This window comes from Tursiops truncatus, chromosome 5, assembly GCF_011762595.2.
Source record: "Tursiops truncatus isolate mTurTru1 chromosome 5, mTurTru1.mat.Y, whole genome shotgun sequence".
NCBI classification, from domain to species: domain Eukaryota; kingdom Metazoa; phylum Chordata; class Mammalia; order Artiodactyla; family Delphinidae; genus Tursiops; species Tursiops truncatus.
Window position 1 is genome coordinate 17,071,407 of NC_047038.1, and position 22,918 is coordinate 17,094,324.

The window sequence follows — 22,918 nt, forward strand, 5'->3', positions numbered from 1 at the left end:
CTGAAAGACTGCCAGCAATAACTCTTTTCCGGACTCTTTCCAGATGCAAAGTAACTAACCCCTTCCTCTCAAGGATAGTGTGCAGGATACTAGCTGAAAAAACAAAATTCAGCTTGATATGAGAGGCTAGGTATAGCCAACTCCTGGTCTTGGTAGTAGTCAGTGAAACTTTCAAGTTTGCTGATCCTACCAGGTCCTTGGTGTGCTAGCCAGGTGTGACCTGGCCTGCTGCTGCTGCCTTTGACACGCATGAACTCACCAGGCTGCCACTTCTGAGAATCAGTGGCAAACGCGGAAAGTTAAAGGTAAGGTATATCTGAAATACATGAAACAGAGGCTGAGTCACCCTGTAATAGAGCATATATCAAGTAGGCTGAATGACTTTACAATGAACAGCGTTCTTTAAATTTGTGACATAATCTGAAAGACTGCCAGTGATAACTACTTAAAGAATTACTTTGTCACAAACTACTATGTAAAAAATAGATAAGTAACAAGGATATACTGTACAGCACAGGGAAATATAGCCATTGTTCTGTAATAACTTTAAATGAAGTATAATCTATAAAAATATTGAACGTTGTACACTTAAACTAATATAATATTGTAAATCAACTCTACTTCAATTAAAAGAGATGGATTACTCTGTAAATAAACCTGAGTGACCTACACTAGTTAAACTAGAGGACTAAAATGAGTCCTCTAAATTTTCACAGCATTTCACTGAGAATCACTGAAACTCCAAAATCAAAGTGTTCGTCTTCTGCAGATTTTTAAAGTATCGTAATTACTGAAAACAAAGGCTTCAAAGAGAAGATACTGAAATTTATCTCTACCAATCAAAGACGGAATTAAATGTATTACTTGATGAGAGTACAAATATTATAAAAGACCCGTTTTCAAATTTATAATTGGGCTTTGGATTATCTCAACTTGTGGGGAGAATCTTGATGGAGCTGCTGTTTTTAATTGGATAAAATGATATTTTGTATCCAAATGGGTTAAAAATCAGAAGACATAATTTTGCAGTATCTAAATTTAATTGAAACCATCAACATAAACATACATAAAGAAAATTTATATGAGGCGCTTTGTTTTGTAAAAATTTTTGTTGAAAGATGTTACTCTGTTTTAAAAAACACACACCTCAAAAAAGATTTGAGCTGAAAAAATTGTACATTTGAGCTGAAAAACAGAAATTAGAATGTATTTTATAAGAATATATTGTCTTTATCAGAGTTTGCTTTGAACTTACTACGTACCTCAGTACTTACAGGAAAATTTTTCAATTATAATTATTATGGTCCACCGAGAAGCATTAGTTGAAGGCGTCAATAATTTCAAATTTATGCAACCGTGAAGAAGATTTTAGGCAATTTTATGAACAAATGAAAAATAAGGAAAATCATATTTAAGAAAATGCATTCTTTAGAAAAATACCAGTACTTGATGGTGGAGAAAATATGCTAAGAAATTGAGTAAAGTATGTGAAAATGCACTGAGAGTAAATACGTAAATACTCTGCCTATGTCATTTTTAGCATTCAGGTAATTGGTAAAAAGATGTTTTGTAAAATTTGGTATGTAAATATATATTTATGTTTTAATATATATTTTATTGTTATTTTTTGAAAAATAATGTTTAAATAGAATATCTCTGTCAAATACAATAGAACCAAGCTTTCAGTCAATAAATAAGTATATCTAAGAATTATACAATTTTAATTGTTTTTATTGTCTCCTTTTTGTTCTCAAAAATGCCCTGGTTTGGTCAATAAATAGGCCCACTAAGCCAGACTTTTTTTTTTAAAAAAAAACAGTGGAGATTTCAGACTTTTGGTGAGAGAGACAGTAATTTGGCCGAGCGGAGTTGGAAAAAGCTTACAAAATATCATTGCTTCATATCAAAAACTGGTGAGATAAATGGATATTCTGAAAAGAAAGAATGGCTATAGCAGTCCCAAGTTTCTTTTGCCATCTGTGTCCATCCATCTTTATAACCTAGCACTATGCCCAGCATAATACCATACCTGTAGTAAGCCTCTAAGTAAGTGAGTGTGACAAAAAGGAACAGACATGCTTTACATGCAAGGAAACTTGCTACATACCTACAGGGGTGTGAAGGGCACAGTCCCTGCTTTTCAGAAGTTCTTCTATTAGGGAAAGCAAAAAGCCATAAAAATGAAACGTGAAATAAACTTTAAAGTAAAAAAAATTCTAAATGGGTCTGAAGATTAATTACAGCTTAGTTATTGCTGAAGTTATTTAGAACAGCTTTCCATGATGGTTAGTTACCTTAAAAAAAATAGGCTCACTAAATCAAGTTTCTGTAACTTCTCTCCCTATTGGGCAGAAATTATTTTAATTATTGTATTAGCAAATAGTTTAATGGAAATGATTAAACGATGTACATATCTCTTATTTAAAATGTTCTCTAAGCATATAATTTTACAACCATGAAACTGAAGGAGTCAACTTTTCCAATGACAATAATGTATGGCAAACAAGTTAAGTGGTAATTAAAATTGCTTAAGCAAACTAATATCAAAATTGTATCTTTTTAAAAATCAATTTTCGTCACTCTAATTCTTGAGGATTTATACTCTTCTGCCTTTTTTGCTTGTGTTTTGGAAAAGAACCTCAGAATTTGCAACAAATGTGTTAAAGTTAAAGATTAAGATCAACAAACCTCAAATGCCATGGATAGCCAGGGAATAAACAGAATGGAAGAGTAAGCACAAGCACAATCCATTTTTCTAGTTAAGAGTGAGAACTAAACTTTGAAATTCCTGAAAACAGATGGGAGACTGGCTCAACATTTAAGAAATAAGCACATTTAAATTAATGGAGAATGGGAGGAAAGCTCATGGTTTTAGCATAAATAATAACATAATAAAGATACATTTCCTACTCCATCAGTTGACAGTACTTTCCCAGCAGAAATTTGGAATCTAATCCAGGTCCACGTGAATGCAAACAACTGGCTTGTCTAGTTCAAAAGTAACTGCCCTGTGGTCAGGTCCTCTAGGGCAGTTCATGTTATTCTGCATTCTGATCTCGACCATGGTCTTTTTCTCATATAGTGGCCTCTGTGGGTAATCAATCGGTCCAGAAGGGCAGGGGCCTGAGACCCAATCGTGATTGCTTTCAACCTCCATCTGGCCATGTCCTTCACATGAGGCAGGTGGGAACATCGCCCACACCCCTACGATTTTTAGTTTTACAACCTTCTACCCGGTCTTTACTTGCTTCTCTTAGCCCCAGACTGAGAAAGTTAAAGCATCATTTTGTACAAATTGGAATTTAATAGATTGAAAGGGGACCCGGATGACAGGAATACAACGGGCCTGGAGTGGCCTTTGGGGACAAGAGGGTTAAGGGAGTGGCAAGGGGCAACTCTCCCAGCTCAACTGCCCCTCCTAGCATCGGACACGGCCCCCAAAGCCAGCGGAGTCCCTCAGCCTGGAAGACAAAGGAAGGCTCAGGGCCGACTGGTGAAGGGGGGGGCAGCGACTCGCGTGAGCTCGGGGACGCGAGAACGCAGCCCCCGCCCCCTTCTCCGCCCCGTCCCCGAGAAAGGCGGAGCCCCGAGGCCGCCCCCAGAAAGGTCTCCCCGCGGCGCAGGCAGCGGGTCCCAGGCGGCTGCACACGCCCAGGCACGGTTGGCGACTGGACGGCGCGGTGGGGGAGGGGCGAGGCAAGGGGGCGGAGCCGGCGGCCGAAGAAAGGCCTGGCGGCCGGGAGGGGCGGGGCTTGTGCCGAAGGGGCGGGGCTGCTGGGCGGGGCGGAGCCGGCCGGTCCGGGGCTGCCTGAGACAGTCACTGCCCTGACGACGACGGCGGCGGCGGCGGCGGCGGCGGTTGGCCATTGGGGGCTGGGAGGAGCACAGCCAAGGCTGCTGGGGCAGCTGGAACTGGCAGTTGCCGGGGGCCAAGAGGAGGATCTGGAACCCGGAGCGTGCTCCGGGCCGGGTGGAGGAAGCGGCTGCAGTTGGAGTCTGGGGAGCGCTGGCGGCGGCGGCGGCTTCTCAGCGAAGCAAGTGTCTGAAGCTGAGAGTCCTCGGCGGCGGCGGTGGCGGCGGCCGGGACCGAGGTAACCGAGGGGCGGCGGCGGCGGCGGTGGAAGCGAGGCCCCACGCTCAGGTCGGATTCTTGGGGGCATGTGCCTGGGGCTACGACCTGACCCACCCAGCCAGCCACCCTGTCCAGCCTCCGGCCCCAGACCCGACTTCTCCCGTCGTTCCGCCGCGGGCCGGGCGGGGGCGGGAGCGGCGCCCGGGGTAGGGGCGCGGAGCTGGACGCCGACCGGAGGCGACCCCTCCTCAAGGATTGGCAAGGACGTCGGGCACCCCCTCCCCCTTCAAAAGACACACCCCGACCTCGGGGCGGGGCGGGGTGTCGAGGCGTTCCCAGCCTTCTGGAAGGAAGACCTCGGTGTGGAGGCTGCACCTCCGTCCGTGGCCTCTCCAAGGTGGCCCCCCTGTGGCTCCTTGGGGCTGTTGAAACCAAAGGTGGTTCCCGTCGCTGGGAATCCCGGAGTTCCTTTTGTCTATCAGCTGAAACTAGAGGCCGGAACTGTAGGCGAACACCCACCAGTCCTGAAGCCCTCTGCTCCTTATCCCTTTCCTGCCTGGAGTGCATGCAGCCTTTTCTCCGGCCACAGTAGTAGATTTCATTCCTAACCCCCCTCCGAAACGTTCCCCCCTTCGGCTCAGAGGAAGGAAGGATTCCCATAGTACGTGTGTTTGGATTTATCTTTCATGTAAGCTCACCCGCCTTTTTTTCTTTCCAATCCATTCCCATCTAGCCACAACCCTGATAATCATCCCCTAGGTTTTTTGCAAACTATCAACAAAGAAGTGTGGCTAGTCGCGTAAACAGAGTCCTTGACTGGCTGGGCTGTGCAAGTTAATGGAGCTTCCTGAACTGGCGCTGTTCTACCAAGCTGGTTGGAAAGACCTTTTTGGCTAGAGTTAAGGATGTTACTGCATGTGCCTAAAGTCTTTTTTTTTTCCTTCTCCTTTCTACAGTGAGGTTTTAAAAATCCAGGGTAACTTGATTAAAGTGTAGCTGTTTGGGAAGCCTAACTATAGAGGCAGAAAAATACAGAAAGGAAAGTGTAGTTATGATTTGGGGGTAGTTGTCCAACTTTTTGAAACTGCCAAAGATGAAGTGAATGGATTTTTGATATTACTGTAACTGGTAAATTGTATTCTTTGATAAGTAAGCATTTAGCATGTGATATTTCGCACTGAGATATTTTTGTTTTATTTTAGTTACTGGTGGGAATTATTGATTACCGGGACATCTTAAACCGAGAAGCCTGTGAACAGGTTCATTAAGAATCTATCTTGAAAAATGCATTTTATGAATGCTTTGAATTAAGGAGGTGTTAACAGTGGTTTGCCATTTTTGCCACATAAGAGACAGTAATCTGAAACAGTTCCCTCCCTGGCAGTTGCCCATATACTTAAAGCTGGCAGGGTCTAGTACTTTGAGTGACTATACTTCAACAAGGAGTAGAGCACTAACAATCTACTGTATAAATGTAATCTCTTTGGTAGCATTTACTATAATGGACACCTTTTCTGCATCTAATTTTCAGATACAGACTTAACGCTTGCGATCTGGAAAAGCATTTTGTACAAATTGAAAGATTGGGCTTTCTCTTCAGTTTTCCAGATGTATTGTCTCATCTGCATACTTGAAACATCCACAATCACATAAACTCCAGATGAACCATGGAGTTTTGCGACCCATCAAGATATAGGAAAAGTGTTGGCCAAGGTTCGGAACCAGGCAGTTTTCCATCAGTTCAACAATTCATATAAACTAATATATTCTCTGCTGATGATCAGGAATAAAGAGCCAGATAAAGTCATGCACATTCTGTTGGCAGATGGACTATGTGGCTGTTGAATTTTACTGTAACTGGTTACTCTTGTCATTCAAAGTCAACTTAATATGCAAGTTACGTCCTAATGGATGTAAAGACCTGTGTTGATGTACCCAGATTCTAGCAAATGTTGACGCTAAGAAACCTATTATGACTAATCCTTGGGAAGAAAAAGTCTGCAAAATGGCTCAAACGAGTTTACTGCAGGGGAAGCAGTTTTACTGTAGGGAGTGGGTTTTCCACAAGCTTCAGCATTGCCTCCAGGAGAAAACTAACTGCTGCAACAGTGCTGTCAACACACCACCCCTTGTAGTGAATTCTGGGAATAATGCTAGTGTTGTCTCTGGAAAAGGAGCTGCCTGGGGTGTGTTATTGGTAGGAGGGCCTGGCAGTGGCAAGACAGCCTTATGCACTGAGCTCTTGTGGCCAAGTTCACCTACAAGCTTGCAGAGAGGTTTACATCGCCAGGCTTTGGCCTTTCATTTCTGCAAAGCCCAGGACTCTGATACTTTGTGTGTTGGAGGGTTTATTAGAGGTCTGGTTGCCCAGATCTGCCGCAGTGGACTTCTCCAAGGATATGAGGACAAGCTAAGGGATCCAGCAGTTCAAAGCCTCCTACAGCCCGGGGAATGTGAGAGAAACCCAGCTGAAGCATTTAAAAGGTAACAATAAGTATGTCATGGTGTTCTGGTTTCTGTGCAAAAATTAAAGTTTTTTTTAGTTTTTTTGTGTTTGTTTCTTAGCTTTGCCAGTGCTTTTACTACCGCTGTATATTTGGGGATAATCTGTGGTTATGAATACACCTGTTTACTTTGTTGAAGGAAATAAAATTTAAGCTTTGTATTGTAAGGTTATGGATTAAAAGTATATCTTTTACTTGTTTAATAACAGAATGCGAAGCACTGAAGAAACTTAATTTGAGAGGTGTGGTATTCTTGCAGACTTTTTAATGTGTAAGTGCTGTCCAGTAAAATTCAGGGCAAATCTGTTATCTTTTGCTGTGAGCCATCAAAATCAGCGTTAGAATTGTTATATCATTCTTAAATTAATGAGGAAATAGGTTAGGCAATACCTGTATCACAAGTATGAGATGCCAGGTTTGATGGACAGTGTTCAATATGGAATCACTGTGTATGGAATCAATAATGCAGTCTTTAATATTAAACTTAACTTTTAAGAGACTTAAGTCTCTGTACATAAACAGCTCTTTTCCTCTTGACTTACTGCTTTTTCTGGAGATACTATCACTAGTTGAAGAGCTGAGTTTTCATTTCTTATAAGTAATTTCATAAACTGCATTTATTGACACCTTAGAAAATGTTTCAAAGAGCTTATAGTCTAAGTTGAACTTAGTCTAACTAAATTATGTAATTATGCAATTTGTCTTATTGGAACTAGCTATGTAAATTTCTAATACCTTTACATATTTAAAATCAAGTCTGATAACTATATTTTTGATATATACTGATTCTAAGCAAATCTTTCTCTATAGTATCAGATTTTCTTGAAAAAGATCCTTCTACTCAGATGGATTTTCTGTAATTTTTTTTCCTGTGTGAATTTTAGTTACTCATTGAAGGGGAATAACAAGCAAATAGAGCTGTGTGTAAATTGATTTTTATTAATTTTGATTTTCTGATTGACAGAAGGAGCTAATCACTTTGTATTCCCAGTCTGTACTTGGTTAGGGAAAACCTAGCCTTTCCACTTGGACCATTTTGGTGCTCTTACTAATCTTCCACTGGATCTTTCAAAAACTTGGGTCACTTTCTTTTTCATTAAAGTAATGAATCATTAAATAAATTAGGTAACTTTGATATTGGAGAAGCTGTTCTGATAATTCACAGAGCTACATTTCCTTCAAGACTGCGAAGCAGTAAGATAACCATAGTCGAATGCAGACATGAGATCATAATTAAAAGTTAAAAAGAAATATTTCTACATAGTCTATGGCATTAGATGATCTAGGCCTCTGCTTTTGGACAAATAGTTAAGATTTCATTGTGGGTTTTATTAGTGACTGATTGACTTGTTAGGTAAGTCCTTTAGAGAGTTTTGATAGGAATGTATTTTTGATAGGAATTTTATTTAGGCAGGGTTAGATGTAATTCAACAAGTAGACAATGGAGCAAAAGGTAATTATTTTCAAAGAGTTGCAATATTTTGAGGGAGACAGAGCTGGAGGTAATTATAACATGATGGGAGATGAAATATAAACAAAGAAAAGTATTTTTTTTTTCATTTTTGACAAAAACAACCTCCCAAACCAGTTTGTGTATTGTTACTTTCTTAACATCTAACACTTGATAATATTGACGGCTTCATATATTCATGTGTGAAACAATTTAGTAGAAATAGAAAATTGATAAAGGTAAATCTTAGTTCTTCACAGGTCCACAAAGTTGGGGAAATTTCAGAGTGATTCAGTAATTAATGCTTTTTATCTGCTTTTCTTCAGTTTTACTTCCTAATTTTTTATCCCTATTTTTTTTCCCCTTAATGATACTAGATACAGTATGTAGTGCGGCAAGCTAACTTCTTACATGAAGTCACGTAGCTAAGTGGTAACTTGTTAATTACCAGTTTTTTGAAATCACATTTTCTTCACGATAATTAAAGACTGAAAGGAACTTTATGTTAATCTTAAACTTCATGTTAAATATTGCTACTTCTTTTTCTTCTGACATGGTAGAGTATAGTGTGTTGATTCTGAGATTTAGTTGTCAAATTTCTTCTGACATCCATTCATTCTTACAGCAAATGTTTATTGAGAGCCTTTTGTGTTACGTGGAATTCAGATGTGGATAAATCAGTGAACCGAACAGACAAAATACCCTGTCTTCATGGAGCTTTAAGTTCTTACGCTAATATTTATCTTATTTCTATAAAAAGAAATAATATTGATACTTCGGGTATCAATATATAGATAATTGCTGTAGATGCAGCATGTGAACATTTTAACACAAATGGAATTAGATCATCTGTTGAAGAGAATGATGAATGAAGACACATTAATTTCTTATTTTTGTTCTTTTCCATTTTTCTTCGCTGGTTAAAGTGAAAAGCTATTGCTACTACATTTAGAATATATATATTTTATCTGTTTCTGTTGGTGGAACTAAGTTGATGACAATTACATTTTTACTTGTTTTGAGAACCAAATGCTGATTTCTTTCATTCTGCCTCCCACTTCAGGCTTTTATTGCAAAACTTTGCCTTTTGTGTTGAATTGTCTTTTCTAGAGTTAATGTCAGAGGTAGAGTTTCCTAGTAGTCCTCTAACTGTAAAACAAATTCCAGTTGTTTTTGACAGAAGAATCAAGGCACCTAAGTTATGGAATGAGGGAGGGGCTAGTGGTTTTAGATCGTGTGATTTGTTTAGAAGCACAACTGAAGATGGTTATTTTTTCAACCAGAAACTTCTTTCTGAACTTTACTATCATGGTCCTTGAACCCCCAAGGGCCTTTTTTGGAGAGTTAGACGGATGTGGAATGGAAGTACAAAGCTTTGTTCCTAGTGGATATCATTCTCTTTTATTTCTGGTTCACAATCTGCAAGGCCAGGTGTGAGTCAATTCTGTGTGTGACGTCAATTTTTCCGAGTCGAGTAAAAAGATTTTGTTCTGTGTAATGTTGATAGGAATTAATTAAACATCTTCAGTGGTACCACAAATTAAGTGTAAATGGAATAAAATCATGATGAAGAATTAAGGATGAATGACTCTAAACTTTGAGAGTTTAGTAGAAAAGTCATCTGAGAAGTGGTGAAAGACAACAATGGCTTGTTAGAAAAGGATTGGGAGTTGGAAGACTGGACTGTGACCTTTGTTTTTATGTTGAATAAGAATCCTTGGGCTTCCCTGGTGGCGCAGTGGTTGAGAGTCCGCCTGCTGATGCAGGGGACACCGGTTCGTTCCCTGGTCCGGGAAGATCCCACATGCCGCAGAGCGGCTGGGCGCGTGAGCCATGGCCGCTGAGCCTGCGCGTCCCGAGCCTGTGCTCCGCAACGGGAGAGGCCACAACAGTGAGAGGCCCGCGTACCAAAAAAAAAAAAGAATCCTTGAATGGTGAAATTTTCTTTCTAATCTTTTTATCTCCCTCTTGAACATTTTATAGTTCTTCACTGGTATCTCTTTAGATTTTTAACTTCTTTTGTAATTATTTATGCATACATGTTCTGTAATCTCCTCTATTAGGCATATGTTTCTTCGTGACATTATTCATGACTGATTAATATTTTATGCTTACCATAGCGCTTTGAACAGCACTTTGCATATCGTAAGTGCTAAATGATTATCATTTGAAGGAGTGAATAATACTACTTACCTATCTAGAATGTGCTTGAACCTGATTGAAGGACAGCTGAAGTGCTTGCATAAGAAAGGAAATTGAAATGTTATATCATTTAGGTCAGTTTTAAATGCAGACCAGACTGGTACAGTGATTATTAATTTATTAACCTGCTGTCTGCTCTTTAGCATGTATGAATGTGGATTGGTCCAGATAGTTTTACGTGGCCAGATGTCTGTCTTCTGTCTTAACTGTAGTATTAAGAGTATACTCCAAGTATTTTTGGCAAACTCAACAAAGGGGCAAAGAACAGAATGGGACTGGAACGTGTGCTTCCTTCTTACCCTCAGTTGTGGGGTATTTTCAAGGCAAAATATTTCCTTTCCATTATCTGTCTTGAATATCTAAGACTATTTAAGATAACCATCATTATCTATTCTTAAACATTGTCGGATTAAAAGGTCTTGTAAAGGTGTCTTTACAGTTCACATTTTGAATAAAATAAATGAAAATATAATTTTCATAATCAAAATTCTACATTTCTTTTAGTGTAATAGTGTCAGTTTCCACTGAGTTGTCTGTTGCTTCCAGCTCTTATGTTATTTTGACTTTGATATGGACTTCCATGCATTCAAACCCTTGCACTTTCCCTTCCTAAAATCTTTTCCTTTTACCCTAGCCTTTCTCTCTCTTTTATTCTTCATGTCTAAGTGCTGCTTCCTTTGGTTCCTGGTACCTTTATCATTTGCTGAACTAGTCCTCAACATTTAATCAATTCTGTAGTGGCATAACATATTGCTCCGTATTTATACTGTTTAACATCAGCCACGTTCTTAATTCTGCTTGGCCATTTTTTTATTTACTTCTTGATAACTCAGACTTTATTTTGGATCAGAAAGAGTAAAGTAGTGCCCTATAGGTTGAATATATTTTTTATCCACTTCAGGAAATTTCACACACCTATCCAGATTTGGGGGTTTTCTTGAAAAAAAATTGGAAATTTTGATGGCATTAGCTTTTCATTTTTTTTTTGAAGCAATAATCTGGTGGCACTGTGTCAGCTGCTGTCTTTATGTGGGGCCTACACATTCTAATTTGATTCCGTCTCCTCCACTCTCTATTATTCTATCCCAAGACTACTTCGTTTGTTTATATATGCCAGCCTGGCTCCTGTGGGCATTTGCAAACGTGAACATGTTTTCTATTTCTCTGAGTAGAGAAACACTATAATTTTTATCTCCCCCCAAATTTGCTATTATATTATCTTGAATTTGTACATGCAAGTACTACTACTTCTTCCCTATCACCTCATTTTATCTTAGCGTACTAAAATCTGACTTCTACGTCTACATGTTCACAGAAAGATGTTTAAGCATAATAGCTTCTGAATCCACTACTCAGTCGATCTTTAGCCTTAGATGATATATGTTAGGACTTTCTTCATTATTTGTGCTTTCTTGCATTCAGAATCTCCTGTCTGACTGTATTCTTTGGTGGCCCTTCCTCTAGGTTCTCTCTGGCCATTTGTCCAACAAAGATTCCTTAGATCTTCTCTCTTTGTATATACGCTCCTTCAGTAATTTTATTTACTTACATGGCTACCAATGCTCATGTCTAATGTGATAGCAATCAGATCTACATCAACAGCCTTTGTCTTCATTCTGATCAACATATATCTTTTCACTGGAGTGTCTGTCACCTTCCTCTGTTCAATCCAGCGTCTCTTTTAGCATTTCTCTTCGTTGACTCATTCATTCATTTCTTTTTTTTATATATAAATTTATTTATTATTTTATTTATTTATTTTCGGCTACTTTGGTTCCTTGTTGCTGTGAGCGGCTTTCTCTAGTTGCAGTGAGTGGGGGCTACTCTTCGTCGCAGTGCGTGGGCTTCTCGTTGCTGTGGCTTCTCTTATTACGGAGCACGGGCTCTAGGCATGTGGGCTTCAGGAGTTGTGGCACGCGGGCTCAGTAGTTGTGCCTCGCAGGCTCTAGAGCACAGGCTCAGTAGTTGTAGCACACGGGCTTAGTTGCCCCGCGGCATGTGGGATCTTCCTGGACCAGGGCTCGAACCTGTGTCCCCTGCATTGGCAGGCAGATTCTTAACCACTGCACCACCAGGGAAGCCGCATTCATTTCTTAAACAAATAATCAGCACCTGCTATGCGCCAGATGTGTGCTAATGTCCAGATACCAGGACTAAAGTGGTGAGCCAAACAGGACACTGAGCTCAGTGGGGAGAAATACATTGAACAAATAATCACAAAAATAAATGTAAAAATGGAGCTTTAGTAAGTGCTAAGAAGGAGGGACACAGGCTGATAAGGAAGCATGTAATATGAGGCTTGATCGTTGTCTTGGGTTCTGGGAAAACTGACTCTCTTATCTACGTTGTTCCATAATTACTCTTATTTCCTAGACCCTTTCTACTTAAAAGTATGATCTTAAGATCAACAATAGTGGCACCACCTGGGAGGTTATTATAAATGCAGAATCTTGAATCCACTGAACTGAATCTGCCTTTTAACAAGATTCCTAAGTGAATTCTGTGCACATTGAAGTTTGAGAAGCACTGCCCAGGCTAGATTCTAGAGTTTTCTTTGATTATTTTCTATTATATTTCTCTATTCTACGGTATTTAATCTTTTTCTTGGAATGGTTCTTGAATTCTTTTCCCCTAATCTAGAATTTTTGTTCATCACGTCCTGGGTGCTTTACTTAACCTTAGCCTCTCTATATGTAATTCATTTTGGTAACAGTTGGCCAATTAACTGTAGTAAAACAGTGCTTTCTTTAGGTCATTCCTCTGAGCCTGTGATAACCTCTACAACAAATTTAAATTTCTCTGCTTGGCTTTAAAAGCGCTTCATAATTTGGTTCTCTTCCATCTAAAGTACGTATCATGTTTCCAAACTTCACCAGAACACATTAAGCTCATTTATTCTTTCAAGAAATATTTTTAAGCATATGAGACAATGTTAAAGTCGACAAGAGATATGGATAAGAATAGTCTTATTTTTCTTAGTCTTTAGTAAGAACTTGATATACATAGTAAGGATATGGACCTTTTGTTTGTTATATATTTTGCAGATTTTTTTTTAGTTTGTTTTTTAGCCCTTAACTTTGTTTTTAGCAACTTTGCTTTTAGCAGTTTTGCTTTTTAGGAAATATCTATAAAGTATAATGGCTTCTATACAATGAAATGGTTTGATTTTATAAAGTAAATACTTATTTTTCTCCCCTTAAAAATAATCTTTGAAGTGTATTCTGATTGGTTGCCTGTCTTTACTGTCTAGTTGTTCTAGTGATGTCTTTGACCATACTATACAATTGTTTTAAATTTCAAACCAGGGCTTCCCTGGTGGCGCAGTGGTTGAGAGTCCGCCTGCCGATGCAGGGGAACCGGGTTCGTGCCCCGGTCTGGGAGGATCCCACATGCCACGGAGCGACTGGGCCCGTGAGCCATGGCTGCTGAGCCTGCGCGTCTGGAGCCTGTGCTCTGCAACGGGAGCAGCCACGACAGTGAGAGGCCCGCATACCGAAAAAAAATAAATAAATAAAAATAAAATAAATTTCAAACCAGTTTCTTTCTTTCATGTCATCTTAATCTCAGAAATATGCCTAATGTCATTTTTTTTCTATAACACATGTAGTGTAGCTAAATATAGTCTTTGGTAATAAAGTAGAATTTGAAAATGTTCATGTAATTACTTAATAAAAATAGGTACTAATTAAGAGAACTAATTATATCTTACTTGTGGTTATCCTGAGCAATGATTTGGAACATTCCAAAAACTGGTGACCTTTTACAGTTGTGACTCATGATTTGAATATATAGACACTGGTGTGGATTGAATTATCTGCTTTTGTTCTTCTTCTCTCCGTGTATCCTTGGTCTTTGCCATGTGACATTGCAGTCCTTCTGCTAGAGGAGAAGCGTACCTCTCTGCCTTTTGATTTCGGCTCAGCCATGTGACTTGCTTTGGCCAGTGGGATGTTAGTAGACGTGACCCAAACAGAGGCTTAACATGTGCGTGAGTGATTGGGCTTGTCCTTTTTGTGTCTCATTACCTTCAGAAGAACATGTTCTGGCGAGCTTGTTGGTCCAAAGAAGATGAGGGAGATGTGGAGTAAACCAGACCCAAGTGGAAGCTTGACTCCACGCCTGGAGTACAATGAACTCATAGACACAGAAGTATAAATGATTGTTATTTCAAGCCACTGCGTTTTGGGGTGGTTGTGGTACATCACTGTTGTGGAAATAGCTAACAATACAAAAATTAAGGAAATAACATTTCAAATAGGAAATCGTTAATTTTCATCAAAAATCTAGGAGTCCTCATTGATTCTTCAATTTCACTCACCCCCTACACTCAATCCGTCAGGTACTTTTGTTCTGTTTCCAAAATAAAACAAATACCTCAACTTTTCTTCATCTCCATTGCTGTCACTCCCATTATCCCTTTCAGTGGTGTCCTAACTGGTCTTCTTCTTGCTATTGTTGTCCCTCTTATCTTCACAAAGCAGTTAAGGATAATCAGATCTTGTTAACTCTCTGCTTAAAACCTGCAGTTAGCTTCTCACTACCTTCAGAATAAAATCTAAGCTTTACATGGTCTAGCCCTTACCTAGCCTTTGACTTCAGCCTGTACTGTTTTCAGCCTTGTTCATTGGTTCTTCATCCACATTGTTCTTATTATTGGTCTGAAATAGGTCACCTTCTGGCCAGCAGATTTTTGTATGGCTACTTGCTCTGGTATCACTTAGTGCACCAGCTTTAATGTTACCTCCTCTGAGGTCTTCCCTTCTCCACTGACTCTTTACAAGTCTCCCCACCCGGTCATTTTCTTAAATCACAACATCCCACTTTGTTTTCTTTATTTCTTAATTTTCAGTGTCTATCATGATTGGAAATTATTTTATGCATTTGTTCACTTTGACTTTCTGTCTGCCTTCTGGAATGAGCAGAGTACTTGTCTGTCTTGTGTCTTTATATCTCCAGGGCTTAGAATATAGCAGAGACTCAGTATTTCCTGAATTAATGAGTAACTGTATTTTACTTTAAAACGTTATAATTTTGTCACATTGATAATTTGTATTGCTCAACCATATTCAGCTTTGAAATATTCTATTTTCCTGTGGAATAATACTATACATATAGATTATATAGTTATAGATGAAAAGTATCTAAAACCAGTATTTTTGATGATTTCATTAGTGTCAACAATTCATATTGAAATTAATTTTTATCAATGGAAAATCTTTTTAATAGCATCAGATTTATGTTATGTGACGTGAGTCATATGAGGTCATAAATCCATAGTTTCATCTGTAGAATTCTTATCATTCTTTCAGCCATTGTCATTTAAATTTCATATTCACTTAGAAAGGAGAAAAAAACTTTTGTAGCTTAAATCTCAGCTAATATGTTTGTTAAATTGCTACTTTAGGGAGAGAAGCAACTTGCAAACAGAGACCTTCACAGGAATTTAAAGGGAAAAAATAATGGTACTAAAGGGGAAGAAATTGTAGAAAATAAATTTACAGAGGAAATGATAGATTGCTCCTACCGCCAAAGGTTCAGTTATACAGGAAAGTTAATAAAATTGAAAAACAAAGATGCATGTACTTCCTCATTTTGCCATATTTGCTCTAAATCTGGGTTTCCTGTTTCTGTTTTAAAGAAAAAATAATCCACATTTGAAGCCACCCAGGTATGCCGTTAAGTCTGATCTACTCATACCCCGTAGGTGACCCCTCCTGTGAGTTTACTTTTTATGCCTATGTAGTTTGACCAGTTTATATACATAGGGAGATATATATGTATATACACATACTTGTTACACGCTCTAGTTCTGTACATTTTTGATTCCACATCAGCAATTCTCAAACTTTTTTATTCTAGGTCCCCTTTATACTCTTGAAGATTATTGCACACACCAAAGAATTTGTTTATGTGGGTTGTATTTATAAATATTTGCTTATTTAAAATTTAAACTGATATTTAAATATGTATTAATATATTTAATAATAAATCTTTATCTATTAATATAAATAACATTTTAATGAAAGAATATACTGTCCAAGACCAAAAAAAAAAAAAACCACTTAAAGAGTGGTGTTGTTTTACATTGTTTTGCAAATCTTTTTAATATTAGGCTTAATAAAAGACAGCTGGATTATCGTGGTTCTGTTTCTGCATGCAGTCTCTAGAAAACTCCACTTTATCCTTGAGAGAGAACAAGAGTGAAAAAGGCAAATGACATCTTAGTTTTATTATGACACTGAATAGGGGACTCCAAGGGATCCCCAGACTACAATGTGGAAACCATTGTTCTGTATAAATAGGACTGTGTTGCTGGCACTATTCTGCAACATTTTCTGTGTAACGCTTTTTTTTTATGTTTAGCCAAGTTTTTATATGTGGATCTACATGATTCACTTTACCATATGGTATATAATGTCATCCTTTATACTATAATTCATTTGTTGTCATGTTGATACTCATTTAAGATGTATTCAACTTTTCCAATTTAACAAAACAGTTACGAACATTCTTGGGTATTCTGATGTGCATATACTAGGAATAAAATAGTGAAGGGTGATTCGAGGTTGAATACTTAGAAGTGAAATTTTGGATTATAAGGTGTGTATATCCATCTTCAACTCTGAGGAGATAGTACCAACTACCCTTTAAAATTACATCAGTGTATCCTCTTGTAGTACTGTGTAATTTGAGTTTCCATTACTCTACCAGGTCACCAATACTTGCCATAATGTCAGAGTTCTTTATGTTCTGGAAAGTGAATGTGAAATGGTCCCTTATTTTAAATATCCTTGATCCTGTGGCTCGTAATTTTGCTTGTGAAATTTTTGTTTTGAAATGTACAAAAAAGAATAGAGTCAAATATATCAATCTTTTCTTTTTTAAAATTGTTTTAGTTCTCGTAACTTTAATAATTTTATTTATTCATTTATAAATTTATTTTTATTTTGGCTGCGTTGGGTCTTCATTGCTGCCTGCGGGCTTTCTCTAGTTGCAGCGAGAGAGGGCTACTCTTCGTTGTGGTGCATGGGCTTCTCATTGTGGTGGCTTCTCTTGTTGCAGAGCACGGGCTCTAGGCGCGCTGGCTTCAGTAGTTGTGGCACGTGGCTCAGTAGTTGTGGCCCGTGGGCTCTAGAGCGCAGGCTCAGTAGTTGTGGCGCACGGGCTTGGTTGCTCCATGGCGTGTGGGATCTTCCTGGACCAGGGATCGAACCCTTGTCCCCTGCATTGGCAGGTGGATTCTTAACCACTTCGCCACCAGGGAAGTCCCTCAATCTTTTCTTTTTATGATTTCCTTTACACTTTGGCCTTTTTGGGTCTTAATATTTAAAAACTTGTTTTCTACTTGATTATTCTAGCAGCACTTGTTGAATGGCTCATCTTTCACTATTGATTTGTAATACCACTGCGGTGAGACACACACACACACACACACACACACACACACACACACACACACACACACACACGTATTTCCGAGTTCTCTATTTTACTTTGGTTTATTCGTTCATTCATTGATTTATCATATATGTATTAGATACCAGGAATGCGCCAGATGCCATTCTTAATACTGAGATGTAATAGTAAAAAAGAAGTGGCAAATATCCTCTGTGTTTATGGAGCTTACATTTTGAGGGTTGGGGTGGGTGGCTAGTAGCAAAATGAAAAGTTAAGAAGATAGTATATAATACATAGCATATCACTATGCAGTAAGTGCTACGTGGAAAATCAAAGCAGAGTTAGGATGGTAGGAGTGATGCGCTGAGTAGGTTGGGGGAGGAGTGTTGCTATTTATGTAGGGGAGGTTAGGGCATCCTGAAGGAAGTATCCAGACTGAGGATATATCAAGTGCAAAGTCTTGAGGTGGGAGTTGGCTTAATATTACCCAAGAGAAACAAGGGGGAGCCTGTGTGGCTGGAACAGAGTGAGCAAGTAGTTGAGTATGTGAGACAAGTCGAGATGTAGTTAGGAGCCACATAATGTATGGACTTGGAGGCCATTGTAAGGACATTCATTTTTCCTTTGAGGAGATTGGAAGCCATTAAGTCTTTTAAACAGAGTAGTGAATGAAACATCCTATGACATGATTTTAAAGGATCACACTAGCTACTGCGTTGAGAACTGGCGTGGTAAATGTGGAAGCAAGGAAACCAGTAAGTGGCCAGTGCAGCAGTCAAGGTGAGAGACAGTGTACTTGGACTAAGGTGAAGTAGAGGTGGTGAGAAGTGTTGTATTCTGATTATTTTTAACATTGACCTGATAGCACACTGGAAGGTGGAATATGAGAAAAACAGAGGAGTAAAGGATGGTTCTAAGATACTTGGCTTGAGAAATTGTAAGGATGGAGTTGTCTTTTACTGAAAAGAAGAAGACTGACAGGAGCAAGGTGGAGTTTGAGGTCAGAAGTTTCGTTTTGCATATGTTCAGCATTAGACGTCTGAAGTTAGGTAAGCAGTTAGATTTACGAGGCTAGATTCAAAAGAGAGGTGCTGTCTCTATATATCAGTTTGGTTTCAATGGAATATAGATGGTATTTAAGAGCATTAAGTAGCTTATGTAAGGAATGAATGTAAATAGAGAAGATCCAAGATCTGAACCTTAGTGTACTTCCAACTTCAAAGGTTGAGAATATATGAAGAAAAAGTAGCTAGTATGAAAGGAGCAGAAAGCCAGGTGACAAAGTGAAGACAGTGTCTTTAGAAGGAGGAAGTGATAAGCTAAGTCAGGTATTTGCTGAGTTGAGGATTGATTTTAGTAACATGGAGGTCTTGGGGTATAGGTGGAGTGGAAAATAAACCTTGATTATAATAAGATCATGAATAAGTGAGAGGAGTAAATAGGCAGTAAATATCGGCAGAATTTTTGAGGCATTTTGCTGTAAGGAAGGGGAGCAGCAAAGTTGAATAATAGCTGGAGAAGGATATGTGTTTGAGGGTGATAAAGAAGAGATGAGATTGATGATTCGAGAAAGAAAGGGTAAAGTGCTGGAAATAAATCATTGAGAAGGTAAGATAAGGAAGGATCTGTTATTAGAGTGGGTGGGATAGGAGCACAGATGGTTCATCCATAGTCAGAGGAGGGAAGGCAGTGTATGTAGATCAAAGTGCAGGTGGGTTGGGAGAGTAGATGTTCCAGTGAGTTTGTGGAAGTTCTCTTCTAATTATATATGCCTAGAAGGGTGTGTGTGTGTGTGTGTGTGTGTGTGCATGCACACATTTTTATATTAAATGTTACTTATACGTATTTAAATAATTTTTTATTATCTAGGAAACCAGGTCAATAGTTGCAAGTGAATGTGGGGAGTAAGGAAATCATGGAGGTTTGAGAAGAACGAAGTGTAAATATCATCTAGGCAAGTGGGGCATGGATGGTTTAGTGTTTCTCCAAGTGCGGTGTAGGCCCCTGCAAGGTCAAAGTTATTTTTAAAATAATACTAACACATAACACAGCATTTGTTTTTTCACTCTTGTTCTCTTTTGAGGGTATAGTGGAGGCCACATGAGAGACTGAGTGCACAAATATTCTGGCTGAGATTTTGATGAGGGTTGCATTGAATCTTTAGGTGAATTTGTGGGAATTGACCTGTTTGCAGTGTTGAATCTCCTAACCCATGAATGTATCTCCTAATTCAGTGTTGAATCTCTTAATCCATGAATATCATGCTAACAATAGTATCTAGATTATTTAAGTCTGTATTTATTGTCTCTTTTTCCTCTAAATTACCAATCACGTATTTCTGCCCTTTTTCTGTCTGATAATTTTTGATTGTATGTCAGACAGTGTGTTAAATGACTGGAGCTCCAGATAATATCTTTCATCAGAGAAGGTTTTCGTTTTTCTCATTTGGGCAGAGAGAGTGAGGGGCTGATATAATCAGGATGGAGGTGGGCTGGGGCTCCTTTGTAGTCTTAGTAAGACTGCTAGTTTATTCCTATTATTTTGGTGTGGACCTTCTAAGCTTTTGATTGAGAGTTCCAAAAGGACTTGATAATTCAGTTCTTCCCCAAGAAATATTTATTTAGTCCTTTGACTTCCTGCCCCTTATACCTTCAAATTCTAACAAGTGTCTTGAAGGGGATGGGTTTTGTGTTTAAAGCAAGTACCCTCCCATTAGCAGAATTTTGTCTCCAACATACAGACTACGGGAGATTTCATGCTGGCTTTTAGACACACTCATCCCAGTTCCCTAGCTTTTTAAATACAACCCAGAATTTAGCAAATGTACCTTGGAGAAAATCAGCCTCTTGTTAGGGACACCTCAGATTTGCACTTTCTCTGAAAGAGACATAGCTGACCTCTGAAAGTTGTGCTGATTTTATTCCTCTGGTAGAGTCCCTCAGGGTGGCCCAAGCCTGATCCTCAGTCCCTACTTAAAATCACTGTATGCCTCAAATCAGCAAATGACCCCTGAGGAGAAAACAGCAGGTGGTTTGGTTTTTTGTTTTTGTTTTGCTCATTTTGGATCAACTCCCATCCTCTGGAGTTCTAATTCATTTTGTTCTCTTGCTTCAACAGCTTTCTCATATCTTTAAAAACGTAAATTTTGTAACGGATAACATTTTTTTTCTAGCTATTGCAGCGGGAGTTTTGGGCTGCTGCCACCTACTGCATTTTATCTGGCAGTGGAAGTCCCTATGAGGAAGATTTCTCTGGTTCTCTCCTGTTTTATTTGATTTGTGGCTTTGCTTGTTAAATAATTCCTTTTTTAAAAATTGGATTTTATTCCCTCTTTTATTTATCTGAATATCACAACTACATTTTCTTTACGTTCTTTGGCAGTTTTATAAGTTACTTTCATTTGGACATGCACACGTATTCCGATTGTTGAGTTTGCTGCTTTCTCTCTGAGCACTATAAATTTTGTAATTTTTTTTTTCACTCTCCTGTTTGGTTCACCACTTCTACCTCTGCTCTCCTTGCTCTGATTGCTGATTGCCTCCACCACTCCGCACCCTCAGTGCAGTCTAGGATGAGGGCCAGTAATTGAGATACAAAGCTCACACTCCAAGCCGATACAAGTGATTTTGTAGATTTAGTCACTGACCCATGATCATTTTAGGTTCAGTTCCTGTCTCCAAGGAGGCTGATTTTTTGCCCTCCCTGCTGCTTCTTAAAAGCCATAGCCCTAGGCAGTAGTCTGTGCTTTTTGTTTCCTTCTTTCATTAGTAATAAGGAAAGCCCCTGTTCCAGCCCCTAGTTTCATACAGTGAGTCTGAGTCCTATTAGTAGAGGCAGGGCTACTACCTCGCCCCTTTTACTTCCACCATCTAATCCCCAGGCTGCCATTGCAGACAAGTTTGACAAGCTGAAGTTTTCGGTTCACTCACAGCATTATGCTTCTTTTCTGTTTCTGATACTTTGAAATGTTTATTTTATTTTTGACTCTGGTTATGTTTTTCTTATTTCATTTTGTTTTTATATTCCATCATTCCCTGCTATATTTTAGCAAAGGGGAAACAGTGCATAAAAGCATGAAGTTACAACAATATCTTGGTCAAAGTTTTGAGGGAAATTTTCCCCTACATTTTGGCCAAGCTCCTTACCTGATTTTAATTATCAATTGTACTTATTAGATTTTTTTTTATTGAGTATATAAATTTGATCCCTAACTGGTTTGAGGTATCTTATACCCTGTTCCACATTTTCACATGCTTTAATTTACTGGAGGGTAATTTCATTCCTAAGGAAAGAAAATAGGGAAACAACCTAAGTGTCCACTGACTTAGATAAATTGATAAAGAAATTCTGATATGCATATATACACATAATTCAGCCATAGTAAAAGAAGGAAATTCTGCCATTTCTGGCAGCATGGATGGATCTTGAGGGCATTATGCTGAGTGAAATAAGTCAGACATAGAGACAAATGCTGTATGACTTCACTTGTGTTTGGAATCTAAAAAACCCAACTCATTGAAATGGAGATCAGCTTTGCAGTTCCCAGAGGCAGGGGTTAGGAGGTGGGGGCATTAGGTGAAGGTGGTCGAAAGGTACAAACTTCCAGTTATAAGAGGTGTAATGTACAGCATGGCAACTATAGTTAGTGGTACTGTATTGTATATTTGAAAGGTGCTAGGAGACTAGATCTTAAAAGTTGGAAAAAAAAATTATTAACTGTGAGATGATGGATATTAACTAAGCTTATTTTGGTGACATTTTACAATATGTACATATATGTGTTGTATACCTTAAACTTATACAATGTAATATGTCAATATATATCTTAACGAAATGGGAGAAAAAGAGAAAAGTAAAACCTGTGTTTGTTTTCCTAAGACAAGATATATTAAGTAAGAATTATTAGTGATTTAGTTTTTCTACTTCTCGTCTTTTTAAAAAACATTTATTTTAAAGCATAGCCTTTCGAAAGAATTTAATCATTTTATTAATAAAATGATGGGCCAGTATGTCAGCATTGTACTTCCAGATGGTTTTGGAAAGTGCTAGGTATTTAGGATTACCCTTCTAGGTAAACTTCAAATGTATAATATTTTGATGCTAAATTTCACCAGATAGTAGTGAGATTTTAGACGGCAGAATTCAAAGTGGGTAATCTGGTAATATTATGTATAATTTTTTTTTTGGTTGAAAAAACTTTCCTTTCTCAATTGAATTCCCTTTGCAACTTTGTGAAAAATCACTTCCTGTATTTATACTGGTCTGTTTCTAGACTTTGATGTGTCTGTCTTT

General features: G+C 38.5%; 1 protein-coding gene across 4 annotated transcripts in view; it reads left to right on the forward strand.

Moving 5' to 3' along the window:
• The first annotated feature begins 3,957 nt into the window (after nt 1–3,957).
• ANKRD50 (ankyrin repeat domain containing 50) overlaps nt 3,958–22,918 on the forward strand; it is a 43,441-nt gene continuing 24,480 nt past the window's right edge. Inside the window, exons 1-2 of one of the 4 annotated variants that reach the window (XM_019927898.3) lie at nt 3,958–4,091; nt 5,604–6,556. In XM_019927898.3, coding sequence (XP_019783457.1) covers nt 6,045–6,556 — 512 coding nt within the window. In that variant the 5' untranslated portion in view covers nt 3,958–4,091; nt 5,604–6,044. The other 3 variants (XM_033856701.2, XM_019927899.3, XM_019927901.3) reach the window with 3 other exon arrangements.